Source organism: Eumetopias jubatus, unplaced genomic scaffold (genome assembly GCF_037043125.1).
Source record: "Eumetopias jubatus isolate StellerSeaLion01/CBP00866 unplaced genomic scaffold, mEumJub1_p1.0 scaffold_8, whole genome shotgun sequence".
Classification (NCBI taxonomy): Eukaryota; Metazoa; Chordata; class Mammalia; order Carnivora; family Otariidae; genus Eumetopias; species Eumetopias jubatus.
This window is the reverse complement of record NW_028274814.1, coordinates 74,355,887-74,374,432: the sequence shown is the minus strand read 5'-3', so window position 1 is coordinate 74,374,432 and position 18,546 is coordinate 74,355,887. Positions and strand designations below refer to the sequence as shown.

The following is an 18,546-nucleotide window of genomic DNA, read 5'->3' as shown; positions in this document are numbered from 1 at the left end:
TTGTGTGTGCACAAGAGGTTATTTTAAAACTACACCATCACTGTTTCAGGGTCTTTACTTGTAGTTTCTTAATTGAGCACAGCTGTGTGGTTTATAATGCATAGGGTCCTGCTTTATAATGCACAAGCATTATATGTTCAACATCTCCACACCATAATATCCAAGCAACATGTATCTAAAAGGTGTTAGTCATTTGGAAAGATGTTTTCCAAAAGTTAAACCAAAGATTAGGTGTTCAAGTCTTGACTGAGTTCACTGGATTTTTAGTGGTAAGAAAACTTATACAGAAGGACTGTCAGACGAATTCTAGTCTTGGCTTTGAAACTGACAATGTGTGAACATTTCCTTATTATAGTTTACATTATGTTTTCTTTGTAAAGTGATAAAACTTGTTGCCTCATGTGTATTCATGCTGTCATTTTAATAGTATGCATGTATTGACACAAATGCTATATTTTTCTCCAAATCTTTATCTCCACTCATTAAATTTTTCTCACCCCCAGAAGACTAAATGAATCGATCACATTGTTTTTATTTTAAAGACTCCATGTATGGTATATAAGCCAGGATCAAGAATAAGGCCAGTGATAGAAAGGTAGCTAAATCAAGTGAATTCCAGAATATATCTTTTTTTTTTTATCTTACTTGCCACTTAAATTGGTAAAATTAAATTGGGGGGAAAAACACACTGACTCCTTCCTTCCACCTACATACTTGGCCTTTGTCTATTATCCTCGAAATAGCCATTTCCCGTTTTCCCAGTATATAACCTTGTAACCCAAAGGCTGATTTGGACAGGGTGTTAGAATTTTTGCTTTTGTTCTATTCTGGTAGTTATTTTTATCCTTCTTTGCTTCCTAACCCCTCACTACAGCTAGATTTATGGTGTTTCAGGGCCGTTCTCTTTTTGGAAGAATAGGCTACTGACCTAAATTAAGGCCCCCTAGGAGAAGCACTCTTTGGTCCTTTAGAAGCCCAAGGACATGATATATATAAAATGGGACAGGAGGGTTGCACATCTACTCTCATGATCTCATTTCCTAAACTCTAATATTAGCTTTGCAAACAACTAAATTCCCAAACAATTAATGAGATTTAGTTAAAGGAAGGAATCATGTATAATTAATGAATTTGTGAATTATTTAAACACTCTGAAATTCTGATTATTTTAAATAGCATTGGCTCATAAAAATTGGCTTTCTGTAGAGGAGGGAGGAGTTTTGTCATCAAATTGTCCAAGCTGACTTCTGTTGTACATGTTACCTTGTATTATTCATGTTAATAAGTTACTGTTATAACAAGAGCTGGTATTTTTCTTTCATTAGCTGACAGGCACACCTACTCCCATTTCAGGCGCTTCAGCTCTGCTGCTGTGATAAGTAAGGTGCCATTTTACAACAAGGGCAAAATATTTCCGTGACACTCAATTTGTAGAATCTTTATAAGAAAGAGGCAAAATCAAAGGATAAGGCCATACGCAAAGGGAAATGTGCAGATCAAAGAGGTCCAATTCACTTGTTTTCAGGCTTTTCATCAAACAGTAAGCTGGAAGAGAACTTACCAAAAAATTCAACAAACCTTCAGAGTTTATTATGCATGGCCAGGGCTGGGTGCTGAATAAGATCCAAAGACAAATAAGACACTGTCCCTGTCCTCATGTAGGAAAGATTACAAAAGTGTATAACTAGAAGAGAAAAGGAAAAATGTGCTTAGTGTTTTAATAGAGATTTAAGTATTATAGAAGAGGGAAAAATTAATTTTAGCAATTATTGCTTAAGACTTTTATTATAACCGTATTGTTAAGAACTGACTCCAAGTGAGTCCAGATTACTAAAAAACATTGTGGCCTGGAAAAATGCAGCATGGCTGATTGGAGTCTTTTCAGAATACTGAAACACTTTTAGATTTTATTTTTGCTTGACTCCACAGAATCTTAGCCTGCCTCTTGAATGCATTTATTGTACTTTCTTTTTAAATACCTATAATAAAAATATAAATATACATAATTACAACTAATGAGATATTTTCTCATCCAACAGCTTTGATTGGTATATCACTAACAAATAACTATCATGTTGGCCCAGAATATAACAACTGCCATCGTACATGGGGTGTTTAAGATCTCCCAGAGGAAATCAAGATTTCAAAGAAGACCGCATAAAAACCACTACTATCTACAACTCTGCCCTTATTAATAGGCAGCTTAAACAATCTAAAGATCATGGATACCTGCTGTTTTCAAAGAGAATTTTAAAGAAATCATAAATCCCATTTCTCACCTAAGTGGATTATATTGATTTTCTTTTTGGTATCTATAACTTTTAATTTTGTTCTGGATCATTTTTAAAAGTGCCAATACCAATTGGGAAGTTTAAAGTAGACTCCTATATTCCAATCTGGCAATAAAACGGAAAAGCAAGGAAATGTTTAGAAGGGAAATATGATATATCCTTTCATTTTTTATATTCTAAAATATTTTTTTAGGTAGATTTGGATGATTCTTTCTGCAAAGGTTTGCAGAAGTTGATTTAAATCTCATTAGAGGGATCTGCATTTTCTATCTCTGTATTAATGACCAATCGAGATTTTAATGACCAATTGAGATTTTAATGTGTAACTTAGGACTTCTAGAGTTTTATTGGCTTCTTTCACTTACCCACTTCTCAATTTGTGCTATAAATTACTTTTCACTTTTTATAACTAATGACTTTCAAATTTGCATCTGTACCAGTTCTTGTCTTCCTGTTTCTTGTTGATTGTTAAAGTGGGGGGAAAATGAAGTGAAAATAATTCACATTAATTGCTTTTGCAGATTCTCTTATCATTATGGTGCTAGTGATTATGTAATTAGTAATGTTTAATATAGCCTTAGTAAAACATTATATACCTTTTGTTATATCATCCTATTGACTTTCCCCAAGTTCTAATTAATGTCCCCACCTATGGCTGAATAGGCTGTGCATGGGACAGTCTGGGTGTCATAATTCACATAAACCATGATATGAATGGTATCCCCTTGGAGTTATGCAAACAGCAGTATATACCAGAGTCACAGTCAATATACATTTGAAATTGGTTAATATTAATAACTTAAGGGTAGTTGTAGTGTATTCATGGGGGCATAGCTTCTTAGTCTGAAAAGTGAGAAGCCTATATGAATGAATGAATATCCATCTTCCTCCAAACTTCTTATCTTAAAAATATGCCTGTAATATACACAGTAAGCATTTAGCATAGGTATTTGAAAATGTAGCCTTGTTGATATAATTCTTCTTAAAGCCGGTAAATAATTTGGGGCATAGGAATCCAGAGGTATGTCATAAGAAACTTAATGCTTTCATATACACATGCGCGCAAACACACACACATACCAAAGCTAGGAAAGAATGAAGCCTCTGACTATGAACACATGAATGCAATTGAATTAAAGGAGAAATCAATACAGCAAAATGATTATCCCTTTGTTGTTTTGTGGAGGAAGAGATTTCTTTTACTTTATAGTCTATTGGGGAAGAGTAAGCAGGTAGACACATTTCAGTTAGGGAATTCTAGAGATTTTTTTTTTTTTTTTGCAGTATTGTGGTAGCCCCAGGGATTATTGTCTCTGAGGCTTTGTCCCTAATACTTGCAGGGGCTGGCCTTGGTTAAAGTCTGGGCACAGGCCTTATCTGCTTCCCCCCCCCCCCCCCCCGTTTGGACACTTGATTTCTCCAGAGCTTAGTTCCTCCATCTTGCCTTCAGCTTGCATATGGACCTCATTTTGATCAGCTACCTTATTTTTCTTAAAGTGGATCTGCATTTTTTAAATGTTGCAATTTTTCCTCTTCAAATTTATTTGCTCTCTGTTCCACTCTCTCATGCTTTTCTAAGCAACCTATCCTTATAAACTCTTCATGGTTTAAAATGATTTAATATGATAGCCACCTGTGCTGGGTGCTGGTTATTCCTGGGCACCCCTCCATCCCACTTCCATTCCCTCTCCTTCTCTGCCCTATTCTCTGCCCCAGGAGCCTGCTGCATCACCCTGGTCTCCTTGCCAACCGGCTTTGGATAGGCTTTGCCAGTGGGAGGCACTGGCAGGAAATTAGAAGGCAGGAGGAGAGAGAATTGGCCACGTTTCTTCCCTGTTCCTTCTCTGTGCTGCACTGTTTCTGGCAGTAGCTGTGTCTCTCCTGACTATGGTTCCCTCTAGGCACCACTTCCCCATAACTCTGACTCATACAGGGCTCCAGTAAAACAATTTCCTGTCCTTGCTCCTTAGCCCCACGGTGCTGACGACTTCCCGCTATTGCCAGAGCCTGGGTCCTTCACCAGCCCGTTTGTTTCCTTTTGTCCCGTCGCGGAAGTTCACCACTCAGTCTCCTGTGTTTGCAATATGACTTATGAATTTCTCAATTATAAGACTTCATTTTGGCTTTTATTGTTGTCAGTTGTGGATGAGCCTGTCTGCCTCACTACATGGTGAGGGCATGCATCATGTGTCTCATTCATCTCTGGATTTTAGTTACCTAGCAGACTACCTGGCATATAATAGGAGCTCAGAGTATGTACCTGTTCAATGTATTAATAAATTAATAAGACCTTTATTCTTTCAACTAATCCTAAGTTCCAGAGACTTCCTAATGGTATTTTCAGGATTCCTTGTAGTATTTTTAGCAGTGATTATAGATTTTCTAAGTTTCTTTCTTTTTTTTAAAGATTTTATTTATTTATTTGAGAGAGAGTACGAGCACAAGCAGGATGAGGGGCAGAGGGAGAAGAAGCAAGCTCTCTGATGAGCAGGGAGCCCAATGTGGGGCTCAGTCCCAGGACTCCAGGATCATGACCTGAGTCAAAGGCGGATGCTTAACCGACTGAGCCACCCAGATGCCCCAATTTTCTAGGTTTCTTAACATTTTTCCACTAAAGAGCCTGGGGTAGGTATACCCTAGTGGCCTTACTAGGTATTGGGGATAAACCTCAGAATTATGGAAATCACAGCAACTGATCAATAAAGAAACAAGGCAAAAATCACTCACGTCGGGTTCTCCCTAAGCCATGTTCACCCTGTTTGTGCTCATTGCTTGAAAGGAAATGAAGCAATTGTGATCTCATTCACTTTTGTGCTTTCTCCCTCTGGCAAGCTCCATTTGGTGCCCTATTGTCCCACAAGTTGCCTATTTGAGTCTTTTGAATTAAGAGTTTATAACAGAAGCTCCATCTGCTCTGCCTGAATATTAAATTATCTTAAGACTTTGTATAAGGAGACTTACCCTTGTGTTTTTTAGTTTCCTTTCCCTTCTGTTCTAAGACTTGAAATATCAGTTTTTTTCGATATACCCTTGGGCTTGAATAGGCTGCAGTTATGAAGTCATATAATAAAATAGGCTTACATACCTTTGAATGGCAAGTGCTGAAGAGAAGTTAAGAAAGTTTTATTTATTCTCATTATCTTATAAAATGTGGTACTTATTAAGTATCATTGAACGCACAATGTGTCATAACTTGGTATTTTGAGGTTACTGGATCTTGTAAGTGAGGGGTATGTAAAAATTACATGTTGGACAGATATATTTTATAATCAGGTTCTTTAAGTAAACGCACATGCTATTTTAATTTGTAATATGACAGATAGTATGCAACTGACACATCTGCAGTTTCATTTTGAATATTAATAAGTACACAAACTTTACCCAGTTTTTAAGTAATATAATTTATGCAAGTAAGTTGTATTCTTTTAGCAAACTCCAAAAATTTGATATCAGTTCACCAGTGATATATATTAAGTAGTGAAATTTGTTAATAAAAGTTGAGTAAAGAGATCAGTTGAAGGATGGCATTTTAACAACATGCATACTTTCCATTATTTAAATGTGCAGCTTTTAAATAATTGGTTAATTTTTCAGTGAAGATATAAGTTGGTTTACATTTTAAATATGAATATTTGTACAACCATGTATATGTTTAATATTGATAAAAATTTATTGAATATCTTTGTTACCAATTATTAGAGGCAACCTGGCACTTTTTTCAGTAATGATACAAAAATAGTATTTATTAAAGCAAAGTGCTAAGATAACGATACTTTTGAAAGTTATGGAAATATGTGAATTCTGGAGGGAAAAACTTTCTTCAAATTCACACAAAGGAATTAGAAGAAAATGTACACATCCATTTTGTAAAGTCTGTATGGTTAAAATTAAAAATTGGATTTAGTAAACAAGGCTAACAAACTGCTTGAGCCTTATCAGATAATCATTTCCACTGGTCTTTTTCTAGACGCTATGGAGCTCCAAAGCATCCACAGTATTGAGTGCCTTTTCAAAAAAAACCAAAAAAACAAAAAACAATACAAAGTTGCAAAAGCAAAAGTTAGTTCAGAGTCTTAAAAAGGCGACTAAACCAGAAGGTTAAGTTTCATTAGCTGGGGGTAGCTGTCTCTGGTTAGGTGATGAGTCAGCACGGGGAGTGTGAACCGTTCCCTTCAAAACAAGCAATTTCTGCTGGCAAAATGTTTATGTGAATTGAAACTATTTTGAAAGTCTCAAAAATTATTTGATGATTTCTGTGTATTTTCACTAATTAAAAATGTTTTCCTATTGAATCTGAAGTTCTATTTTTTTTTGAAATTCTATTTTAAAATTTTATTTAATTGGTGATGGAAACAAAGCAGGCCCAGATTAAGATTTTTCAATATCCTAAGTAGGGTGCCCTAATCCACATGTATTTACAAACTAAATAGTGCTAACTCATAAAACATAAAATTTTCATGTATGTACTGAAGTTAAAATAGCTTCTTTTAAATTTTGTTTTTAAAATTCTGAAATGGCATATAAAAAAATGCACTTTTTTTTTCATATTTGTGTTGCCCTGATTCGTAGCTGCTCCAGACATCTGCTTAATATGCCCTAAGGGCTACATCATCTAGTAGACAAGTCATCTGAGAGTCTGCCCATTGGCACCCTTTTTTTAGAGTCTACTCCTGACTTGCCATTGTCCTTATCCTTTTTGTACATTATTTTACTCTCTGACCTTAATGGGCATAACAATAACTGGATGCTACATGTGCCTTAAGTTAGATTGAATTTAGGTTTATGGTTATTCAGACACTTTGAAAAGGCTTAAGACCATGTGAACTATAATCTGAACACTTCCCAACTATTTTTCCTAAAGAAAATTAAAAATAAATATATGTGTATTTTTTTTATTCCAAAGCAATATGCCAATTTCAAGGACGGACCTACTTTGAAGGAGAGAGAAATACGGTTTATTCCTCTTCTGGAGTATGTGTTCTCTATGAGTGCAAGGTAAGGAAGCTCTTCATAGGTCTTTCAAAATTCTTTATTATGTAAACAGTAAATATTTCCTTAAAATGTCACACCTGTAATACCTTTCAAACATTTAAGGCAAAGAAAAAATTTAAAATATTAATTATAATTCAAATAGAAATTCCCATTTTTTAAATATGTAAATTAATGGCTGTAATTTCCCCAATAAACAAAAATACTGCTTTATCCAATTAAAGTTTTATGAAGTTGTCTTATATTTCCAAATTCAAACTAACTCCTGTGAAGAAAATGTAAAAGTTGGACTCAGCCTGTTGTCACATACGGTTTTTGACCATGTGACAAATATCGTTCAGTTCAGTGGAAAATCATAAAAATTACCTAATAAAAATTAGCTGTTGGATGGAGATGAGATGGATGTTGTTATTAATCCCTTTGATAAGAATATTTTAAATGATTTGAAGGGGGAATTCTTTATAAATTTACTGCCATGGCCTCCTCAAGTATGCTTCAGAAGCAGATGTGAGTGTTTTTATCTCTGCTGCTTGATCTACTAATTGAAAAAGTATGTTTCATAAAACTTTTCATCTTTGCCTTTTATAAACTATAATATATTTCTTGACCAAAATGTGATATTGCAAGCCATATCCTATCTGAGGGAAACTCTGCATATAAAGTTTCTGCTTTAGAGTTTCCTTTACATTTTGATCCCTAATTTTCCTCTTCAAATGCCTTTTCTTTAAATGGATTTTGGGGATGATTTAGTATGCATAGATTACATAGAAAAAGAAAATGCTGCTGGCACCACCAATAAATTGTGAGCATTTATATGATTATTCAGTGTCAGGGAAAGGAAAATCCTAAGAATTTTGCCACAATAAATTGAAAGAAGCTGGCTCTCCACTTCATGCATCTGAGGTTGGAAGTCCTTTGGGATAAGCAAGGAGGAAACGTAAGGGAGGCGACCCTTGACAGATTTGGTTTCTAGACTCTGAGAGGTCTGATTTCTTCATGCCCATTATCAGTATTCGAGCTGCTTCTCTTGGCTTTAAGTCAGCTTTCCTATAGTGCAGGTCACCATCTTAAAGACAAGAGGTCTCAAGTATAGGAACACTAACATGAATTCCCAAACCTGTATATTAAGATGGACTGTCCCCTATAAGTACCCTACACCAACACCGTTTTGAGTGAAGTAGGTCCCACTATAAATGTAAGGGTTGAAAGACCTAGAGTGAGGGCTAGTAACTCCAAATTAAGAAAAAGGAAGCAGAGGAAAGTTACTTCAAGGAAGGTGGAAAACTTTTGTCAGCTGGTTTGAAATATCAGCTCTAAATTTAAATATCTTGAGGGCATTTGGAATTTCTCAATGCGTGTGTGTGTGTCTGTGTGTCTTCTTTTCATCTGACCAGTGTGTCTCATAATACTGACAATTATGGCTTAGAAATTTATTGGAATAGTTGCCTGTCTGATTGTAAGATAGTATGAAATGATTTCATTTTAAAATGGGTTAGTGAGAGGTCTGTATATAGACAACTCTGCGTGTGCCTGTACTCTGAAAGGAAATACTGAGTGAATGAACAAATGTTACCTCTTATTTACTCAAACAAAAGGCATCATTTCCTCTTGAATGCTCTGCTGTCCAATAGAAATATGTAAGCCACAAATAATAATTTTTATTGTTCTAATTTTTCTATATTTAACCCCATATGTGCAAAATATGATCATTTTAACACATAATCAACATAAAATTCTTAAAGAAATATTACACATTCTGTTGTCACACGAATCCTACAAAATCTTGTTTATGTTTATCGTATTCAAGAGCTCTATGTAGCTAGTGGCTATTGATCATACAGCCCAGTTGTACCAGATTATCATATGTTTTTGGAGTTCTTAACTAAATTCTTTTTTTTAAGATTTGTTTATTTATTTTAGAGAAAGAGAGAGAGCATGCACAAGTGGGGGAAGGGCAGATGGAGAGGGAGAGAGAATCTTAAGCAGAGTCCATGGTGAGTGTGGAGCCCCATGGGGGGCTCGATCTCACGACCCTGAGATCACGACCTGAGCTGAAATTAAGAGTGGGACACTCAACCAACTGCACCACCCAGGCGCCCCAGACTGAAGTCTTGACATTAAGAACTTCCATTGTTTCCCTTCCCTTCAGGCCCCTTAGTTTCTGTATTTATACCTTTACACAATTCACAGCTCTCTCAAGCTTTTATTTCCTGGGCTGTCGACACTAGTCCTTCCTTTTTCCTTTATTTTCACTTTTGTGGCCTTGAAAGTGTGTCTTGGGGTTCTGTAACTTTAATAGTGACACTGGAAAACACTGTGGTTCTGAAAATAAGATTACCAGGATGGATAGTATTGTCAAACCAAAGGAAGACTAGCATTTGACTCCACTAGATCCATGTCTCCTACCACTCATTTTTTTTTTTAAGTGTACTTGACATACGCTATTCCACTAGTTTCAGGTGTACAACATAGTGATACGACAATTATGTACAGTATGAAATGCTCACCACAACGAGTGTAGTTATCATCTGTAATCATACAATGTTATTACAATATTATTGACTGTAGTCCCTATGCTGTATTTTTCACCCTTGTGATTTATTTGTTTTATAACTGGGAATTTGTACCTCTTAATCTCCGTTACCTATTTTACCCATCCCCAGCACCCCTCCCTTCTGGCAACCACCAGTTTATTTTCTGTATTTATGAGTCTATTTCTGTTTTTGTTTCGTTTTTTAGATTGCACATGTAAGTGAAATTACATGTATTTGTCTTTTTCTGTCTGACATTTCACTTAGCATTATACTTCCTCGGTCCATCCACGTTGTCATAAATGACAACATTTCATTTCTTTTTTATGGCTGAGTAATATTCCTCATCTGTTTGTCTCACATCCTCTATATCCATTCATCTATCACTGGACACTTAGGTTGCTTCCACATCTTGGCTATTGTAAATAATGCTGCAGTAAGCATCAGGGTGCATATGTCTTTTTGAATTAGTGTTTTTGGGGTTTTTTTGTTTTTTTTTTTTTGAGGAAAAAAACCCAGAAGTAGAATTACAGGATTGTATGGTCCTGCCACGTTCTTGGTAAGATCATTTTCAAATCATGATCTCTTTTCTACAGATACTCCAGGAAGATGGAAATGTTGAAATGAGTACTTCTTCCACAAGAGTAGTACTTAATAGAAATGACATCTAAAAATTTAAGCTTTTGAGCAGTATTAAAATGGAAGCCTACAAGCTCCAACATTTTATTGCTTATATGCTGCTTTAGTTAATGACCCTTGTTCTTAAGAGATAGGAGGTTGACAGTGTAAAAGCCAACCAAATCCTGCCTTCATTTCCTTTATGGTTTGGGGAGTGGTCCCCAATATTCCTTACCTTAATCACCTGTCAGAATCTCTTCATAATAGTCTAGAAAAGTTTGAAATGAGAATATTTAAAAGGCTCAGTTTTTTTTTGTTTTTTAGCAACTTCTAAGATTTTATTAACATGAGTTTTTAAAAACAATCATCCATACCAGTGTGGGGGTGAGAGTGGGAGAGGAGGGGGTGGGGGGAAGAAGGGAAGGGGAGAGGGGAGGGTAAGGCAGGGCACTTGACAAGGGGAAGGAATTCTGCTCTATTGGTAATAAAGCTCCAGGTTCATCCCATCATGGATTTCATAGTCCCCCAGAGACACATGGTCCTTAAAAATCGTGTACCACTTCTTCAGGATGATCTTGTTCCAAAGGGTGCCAGTTTGGGCTGCGATCAGCTTCTTAAGGTCCCCGATGGTGTCATCAGTGTTGCACTTAACGCGGACCTTCCCTAGATGGTCGTTGCAAACAACCTCGATCATCCTGTCTGGAGCTCGAAACGCCTGGAACCAGCTGACGCCACAACCTCCTCGCTCGAGGGTGGAGCTGGGGTCCAAAAGGCTCAGTTTTTATTTATTGGTTTTTTTTCAATGTGAGCCACTGATCTAATTCAAGCTGTATTTGTGCCACAGTTATCATCTGGATGTGCAAATGTGTTATAAAACTAAAAGAATTTTTTAGGATTCCCTAGATGTTTGGCAAATTATTTATATGGCTGCAATGTGTTATGCTCCTATTCCCAGACCTGCTGGTCCGTTTTAAAGGCTTTCCAGTTATGACTTAATGTCATTTTGTGAGTGAGCGTGTGACCTAGGCAAAGGTTCTCAGGATGAAAATTTTTCTCTTGTGGATGAAGAGCCTTCTCAGATGCTGGGTCTAGGAACTTCTTAGTATGTCCAAATTCAGAGGTTTGAAGGATTTATTTTCTGTTGTCTCATAGGACCAAACCATGAAGCTGGTTGAAAGTTCTGGCTGTCCGGCTTTGGATTGTCCAGAATCTCAGCAGATTACCTTGTCTCATAGCTGTTGCAAAGTTTGTAAAGGTAAGACTTTTCCGTGAAGTAAGATTTATGTGTGTGAGTCATTTTTGGACTCTAGTTTAACTGACAGGAAATAGAAAGTTTTATAAGCAAGTTATTTCCAAAGAATAATAGTATTTTCTTAAATTCTTACCTAATTGGGTAACAGTAGGTAGTCACAGAATATTTATTATAGTTATTGAGTTAAAATCAAGATGTTCCCATACATTTTTGCTATGTATGTCAAGCTCTGGGTCTTTAAACTTCTTTCTGTGTACTCGTTCTGAGTCAGCGTGGCTCTGCCAAAGAAATTGACACAGCAGTGCTGAGTTATCTTACTGGTTTTCTTTTTTCTTTCTTTCTCTCTTTTTCCTTTATTTTTTTTCTCTGGTTTGATTTCCCTTTCCTTTTGTTTGTTTTGGAATTGACTTTGTATAATTTTCATTTTGAGTACTTCAAATCCCCCTCCTCTCACTTCCACTCTCCTTCACCCATAGGTCTGTACTCCTGAGAAGAGTGAGGCCATCAGACACGCATCGCTCATTCTCTGTTGCCTCTGTGATGATAGACCTGGGACCAATAAGTAGAAGGGACTTAGATTTTTAGTTAAATATAAGAAAACAGTAAAATTTGAGCTATTCACAAATGCAGCAGGCTGCCTCAGGAGGCAGTGAGCTTCCCATCACTATTGGTTCTAAAACTTCGTATTTTATTATAGATCGAAACATTAGGCAAAAGGAGTAATTATGTGGAACTCTTTAAGATCCCTACCCGCCACAAGACTATATGTGCCTTTCTGTACATGTCTTCCTCAATTTATGATGGGGTTATGTCTCTGTAATCCCATAAGTTGAAAATATCATTAAGTCAAAAATGCATTTAATACATCTAACCTATCAAACACCATAGCTTAGCCTAGTCTACCATCAATGTCCTCAGAAGACTTGTAGGCATACCTCATTTTATTATGCTACACTTTATTGTGCTCTGTAGATACTGTGTTTTTACAAATTGAAGGTTCGTGGCAACCTGGTGTCGAGCGAGTCCATGGGCTCCATTTATCCAACAGCATTTGCTCTCTTAATGTCTGTGTGTCACATTTTGGTAAATCTCACAATATCTCAAATTTTTTCACTTTTATTATAATTGTTACGGTGATCTGTGATCAGTGATTACAACTCACTGAAAGTTCAGATGATGGCTAGCACTTTTTAGCAAGGCATTTCTAAATTAAGGTATGTACATATTTTAGACATAATTCTATTGTGCAATTAATAGACTACAATATAGCATAAACATAACTTTAATATGCACTGGGAAACCAAAAATCTATTTGACTTTTTTATTGCAATTTTTGCTCTATTGTGGTGGCCTGGAACTGAACCCCCAGTATCTTTGAGGTACCCCTGTACATTAGCTTACAACTGGGCAAGGTCATCTAACACCAAACCTATTTTATAAGAAGTTGTTGAATATCTCATGTAATTTATTGAATGCTGTAATGAAAGTGAAAAACAGAGTGGCTGTAGGGTACAAAGTGGTTTTTAAGTGTATCAATTGTTTACCCTCTGGGAGCTATGGGTTCACTGCCCCTGTGCAGCCTCAGGAGAGAGGTTTGTACTGTATATCAGTAGCCCAGGAAAAGATCAAAATTCAAAGTACAATTTTCTACTGAATGCCTATCACTTTTGTTCATTGTAAAGGCAAAAAATTATAAGTCAATTCATCCTAAGTCTGTATTCTATTGAAATTATTGTTTCTGACTCGGTCTCCTTTATTGGACTTTGCACCTGGGGAGCAGGGCTAGGTCTTTAACACCTCCGGTGGCACCTGAGATGTAGTAGATGCTCATAACTGACAAAGTTGGTACTATATAACAAACTGCCCTAAATGAGCTACTAGTACTTGTTTGAATAATGACTTTTATGGGGATGCAAAGGAAAGCTTAAATGGAAAAAAAAAAGTAAGAAAAAGAAACCTTATAAAACATATAGCATTCTATTTCCTTTACACTTAGTCTATTAAAAGTAGACATAAGATCCCCCCTCCCATTTTTAACAGGCTGGTGCAGTTTTGTTTTGTTCTTTTTAGCCCTTTCTTCCATCAATTCAATTAAGAGTTTTAAAATCCCAGTTCTGTGAAAGGTACTTTGGGAATTTCAAAGTGGTTTAAGACTTGTTCTGCCCGTCAAGGAGCTTTCAAAGGAAAGGAACTAAGGAATACTACTGAAAAGGATTATATCAGATAGACAGATGGCAAGGCCATCTTAGTTTTCATCTTCACAGTGCCTGAGCCAGTGCCTTGTACAGAGCATGTGTGGAATTGGATATGAATCAAAAATGCTCATCCCACTTACTTGATTTGAGAACTGCACTCAGTCTGCAGCTTAACTACAGTTCCTTTGGCCACCAAAGGTTGTCTAAAGCAGTGCTTCTCAAGTTTAAATGTACATATGGATAACCTAGGGATCTTAGTAAATTGTAGATCCTAAGTCAGTAGGTCTGGGGTCCAGCCAAAAACCCTGCATGTCTGAGAAGCTCCCTGGTGATGCTGATGCTCGGGGTCAGTGAGCCCACACTTGGAGCTGTCACCTATTGTTGCGTGACAAACTGTCCCAACACTCAGTGGTTTATTTATTTATTTAATTGGAAAGTGTGTTTCTTTGTTTGTTTGTTTATTTATTTTATTATGTTATGCTAATCACCATACATTACATCATTAGTTTTTGGTGTAGTGTTCCATGGTTCATTGTTTGTGCATAACACCCAGTGCTCCACGCAGAATGTGCCCTCTTTAATACCCAGCACCAGGCTAACCCATCCCCCCACCCCCTCCCCTCTAGAACCCTGAATTTGTTTTTCAGAGTCCATCGTCTCTCATGGTTCGTCTCCCCCTCTGATTCCACCCCCCTTCATTTTTCCCTTTCTACTATCTTCTTTTTTTTTTTTTTTAACATATAATGTATTATTTGTTTCAGAGGTACAGGTCTGTGATTCAACAGTCTTGCACAATTCACAGTGCTCAGCATAGTGCGTACCCTCCCCAATGTCTATCACCCAGCCACCCCATCCCTCCCACCCCCTACCACTCCAGCAATTCTCAGTTTGTTTCCTGAGATTAAGAATTCCTCATATCAGTGAGGTCATATGATACATGTCTTTCTCTGATTGACTTATTTCACTCAGCATAACACCCTCCAGTTCCATCCACGTCATTGCAAATGGCAAGATCTCATTCCTTTTGATGGCTGCATAATATTCCATTGTATATGTATACCACTTCTTTATCCATTCATCTGTCGATGGACATCTTGGCTCTTTCCATAGTTTGGCTGTTGTGGACATTGCTGCTATAAACATCGGGGTGCACGTACCCCTTCGGATCCCTACATTTGCATCTTTGTGGTAAATACCCAGTAGTGCAATTGCTGGGTCATGTGGTAGCTCTCTTTTCAACTGTTTGAGGCACCTCCATACTGTTTTCCAGAGTGGCTGCACCAGCTTGCATTCCCACCAACAGTGTAGGAGGGTTCCCCTTTCTCCACAGCCCCGCCAACATCTGTCGTTTCCTGACTTGTTAATTTTAGCCATTCTGACTGGTGTGAGGTGGTATCTCATTGAGGTTTTGATTTGGATTTCCCTGATGCTGAGCGATGTTGAGCACTTTCTCATGTGTCTGTTGGCCATTTGGATGTCTTCTTTGGAAAAATGTCTGTTCATGTCTTCTGCCCATTTCTTGATTGGATCATTTGTTCTTTGGGTGTTGAGTTTGATAAGTTCTTTATAGATTTTGGATACTAGCCCTTTATCTGATATGTCATTTGCAAATATTTTCTCCCATTCTGTCGGTTGTCTTTTGGTTTTGTGGACTGTTTCTTTTGCTGTGCAAAAGCTTTTTATCTTGATGAAGTCCCAATAGTTCATTTTTGCCCTTGCTTGCCTTGCCTTTGGTGATGTTTCTAGGAAGAAGTTGCTGCGGCTGAGGTCGAAGAGGTTGCTGCCTGTGTTCTCCTTTAGGATTTTGATGGACTCCTGTCTCACGTTTAGGTCTTTCAACCATTTGGAGTCTATTTTTGTGTGTGGTGTAGGGAAATGGTCCAGTTTCATTCTTCTGCATGTGGCTGTCCAATTTTCCCAACACCATTTGTTGAAGAGACTGTCTTTTTGCCATTGGACATTCTTTCCTGCTTTGTCGAAAATTAGTTGACCATAGAGTTGAGGGTCCATTTCTGGGGTCTCTATTCTGTTCCATTGATCTATGTGTCTGTTTTTGTGCCAGTACCATACTGTCTTGTTGATGACAGGTTTGTAATAGAGCTTTAAGTCCAGAGTTGTGATGCCACTAGCTTTGCTTCTCTTTTTCAACACTCCTCTGGCTATTCGGGGTCTTTCCTGGTTCCATACAAATTTTAGGATTATTTGTTCCATTTCTTTGAAAAAAGTGGATGGTATTTTGATAGGGATTGCACTACATGTGTAGATTGCTCTAGGTGGCATAGACATTTTCACAATATTTGTGAAATATCTTCCAATCCATGAGCATGGAATGTTTTTCCATTTCTTTGTGTCTTCCTCAATTTCTTTCATGAGTATTTTATAGTTTTCTGAGTACAGATCCTTTGCCTCTTTGGTTAGATTTATTCCTAGGTATCTTGTGGTTTGGGTGCAATTATAAATAGGATCGACTCCTTAATTTCTCTTTCTTCTGTCTTGTTGGTGTATAGGAATGCCACTGATTTCTGTACATTGATTTTATATCCTGCCACTTTACTGAATTCCTGTATGTGTTCTAGCAGTTTTGGGGTGGAGTCTTTTGGGTTTTCTACATAAAGTATCATATCATCTGCAAAGAGTGAGAGTTTGACTTCTTCTTTGCCGATTCAGATGCCTTTTTATTTCTTTTTGTTGCCTGATTGCTGTGGCTAGGACTTCTAGTAGTATCTTGAATAGCAGTGGTGATAGTGGACATCCCTGCCGTGTTCCTGACCTTGGGGGGAAGGCTCTCAGTTTTTCCCCATTGAGCATGATATTTGCTGTGGGTTTTTCATTGATGGCTTTTATGATATTGAGGTATGTACCCTCTATCCCTATACTCTGAAGAGTTTTGATCAAGAAAGGATGCTGTACTTTGTCAAATGCTTTTTCTGCATCTATTGAGAGGATCATATGGTTCTTGTTCTTTCTTTTATGAATGTATTGTATCACGTTGATTGATTTGCGGATGTTGAATCATCCTTGCAGCCCAGGAATAAATCCCACTTGGTCGTGGTGAATAATCCTTTTAATGTACTGTTGGATCTTACTGGCTAGTATTTTGGTGAGAATTTTTGCATCCATGTTCATCAGAGATATTGGTCTGTAATTCTCCTTTTTGATGGGGTCTTTGTCTGGTTTTGGGATCAACGTAATGGTGGCCTCATAAAATGAGTTTGGAAGTTTTCCTTCCATTTCTATTTTTTGGAACAGTTCCAGAAAAATAGGTATTAATTCTTCTTTAAATGTTTGGTAGAATTGCCCTGGGAAGCCATCTGGCCCTGGGCTTTTGTTTGTTGGGAGATTTTTGATGACTGCTTCAATTTCCTTAGTGGTTATGGGTCTGTTCAGCTTTTCTGTTTCTTCCTGGTTCAGTTTTGGTGGTTGATACATCTCTAGGAATGCATCCATTTCTTCCAGATTATCTAATTTGCTGGCATAGAGTTGCTCATAATATGTTCTTATAATTGTTTGTATTTCTTTGGTGTTGGTTGTGATCTCTCCTCTTTCATTCATGATTTTATTTATTTGGGTCCTTTCTCTTTTCTTTTTGATAAGTCTGGCCAGGGGTTTATCAATCGTGTTAATTCTTTCAAAGAACCAGCTCCTAGTTTCTTTGATCTGTTCTGCTGTTCTTTTGGTTTCTATTTCATTGATTTCTGCTCTGATCTTTATTATTTCTCTTCTCCTGCTGGGTTTAGGCTTTACACTCAGTGTTTTAAAACAGCAATTTTATTATATATTGTAATATTGTGTGTCAGGAATTTAGACAGGTGATTCTTCTGCTCCACACGGTGGTAAGTGGGGTCACTCAGCTGGACTGGGCGAGAAGGTACAAGATGGCCTCACTCTATGCATCTCAGTGGGGGTGACAGGAATCTCAGTGGGGGTGACAGGATGACAGAGTATATCTGAAACTCTCTCCCTCTGCACAGAATCTCAGGACCTCTCCCTGTGACCTGTCCCATGAAGATGGTGATCGCATTTCTTAAATGGTGGTTTGGGGCTCTTAAAGACCAGGTCTGGAACTGACACAGCATCACTTTTCCAAGATTCCTCTGGTCAAAAGAGTTATAAGCAAGGCCAGATTCAAGAGGAATGGGAGGAATAGACCCCACCATGGTAGAAGTGTTGAAAATTTGTGGCCATCTTTAATGCCCTGGAAGTGTTCTGTAGCTCCTTAGAGATTAGCAAGGTGAACAGCACAGAAAGGAGGCAAGGTTGGCTAGGGCAAGATGTAAATAGCTGAGAGAGGGCCTTTCAGATATCAAGAGAAGCCTTGATCACATCTATTTATTTTTAAAAGAGCCTTGATATATTTTTAAAAAGTAAGTTAAGAAATGGAAAAACTAGCTACAAAAATTGTATTATATTTAAACTGTTTGTAGTTTTAAGAATTAATGTGTTTACACAGCACACTCAGAATACAGTGCTGAAATATACTGTGACCTACACCCTCCCCCTGAGATTCTGATCCAATTGCTAAGAGATGGAGCCATGGTATCACCATTAAGAAACAAAATGAACAAACAAAAAACTCTCCGATAAATTTTTTTACACAGCCAGCATTGAGAACTACTAGCTTACATAGTACTGGAACTGAAATTGAACGAGTTGGTTCATCTTGAAACAAT

At 37.3% G+C, this 18,546-nt stretch overlaps 1 protein-coding gene and 1 pseudogene across 1 annotated transcript in view; one reads left to right on the top strand and one right to left on the bottom strand.

The window, feature by feature from the left end:
* Positions 1-18,546, top strand: part of NELL2 (neural EGFL like 2) — a 323,780-nt gene that overhangs the window by 133,379 nt on the left and 171,855 nt on the right. Inside the window, exons 11-12 of the mRNA XM_028123096.2 lie at positions 7,195-7,286; positions 11,582-11,684. Of these exons, the coding sequence (XP_027978897.1) occupies positions 7,195-7,286; positions 11,582-11,684 (195 nt within the window). The remainder of the gene's footprint in view (positions 1-7,194; positions 7,287-11,581; positions 11,685-18,546) is intronic.
* On the bottom strand, positions 10,868-11,181 carry LOC114224061 (ubiquitin-like protein 5 pseudogene; annotated as a pseudogene).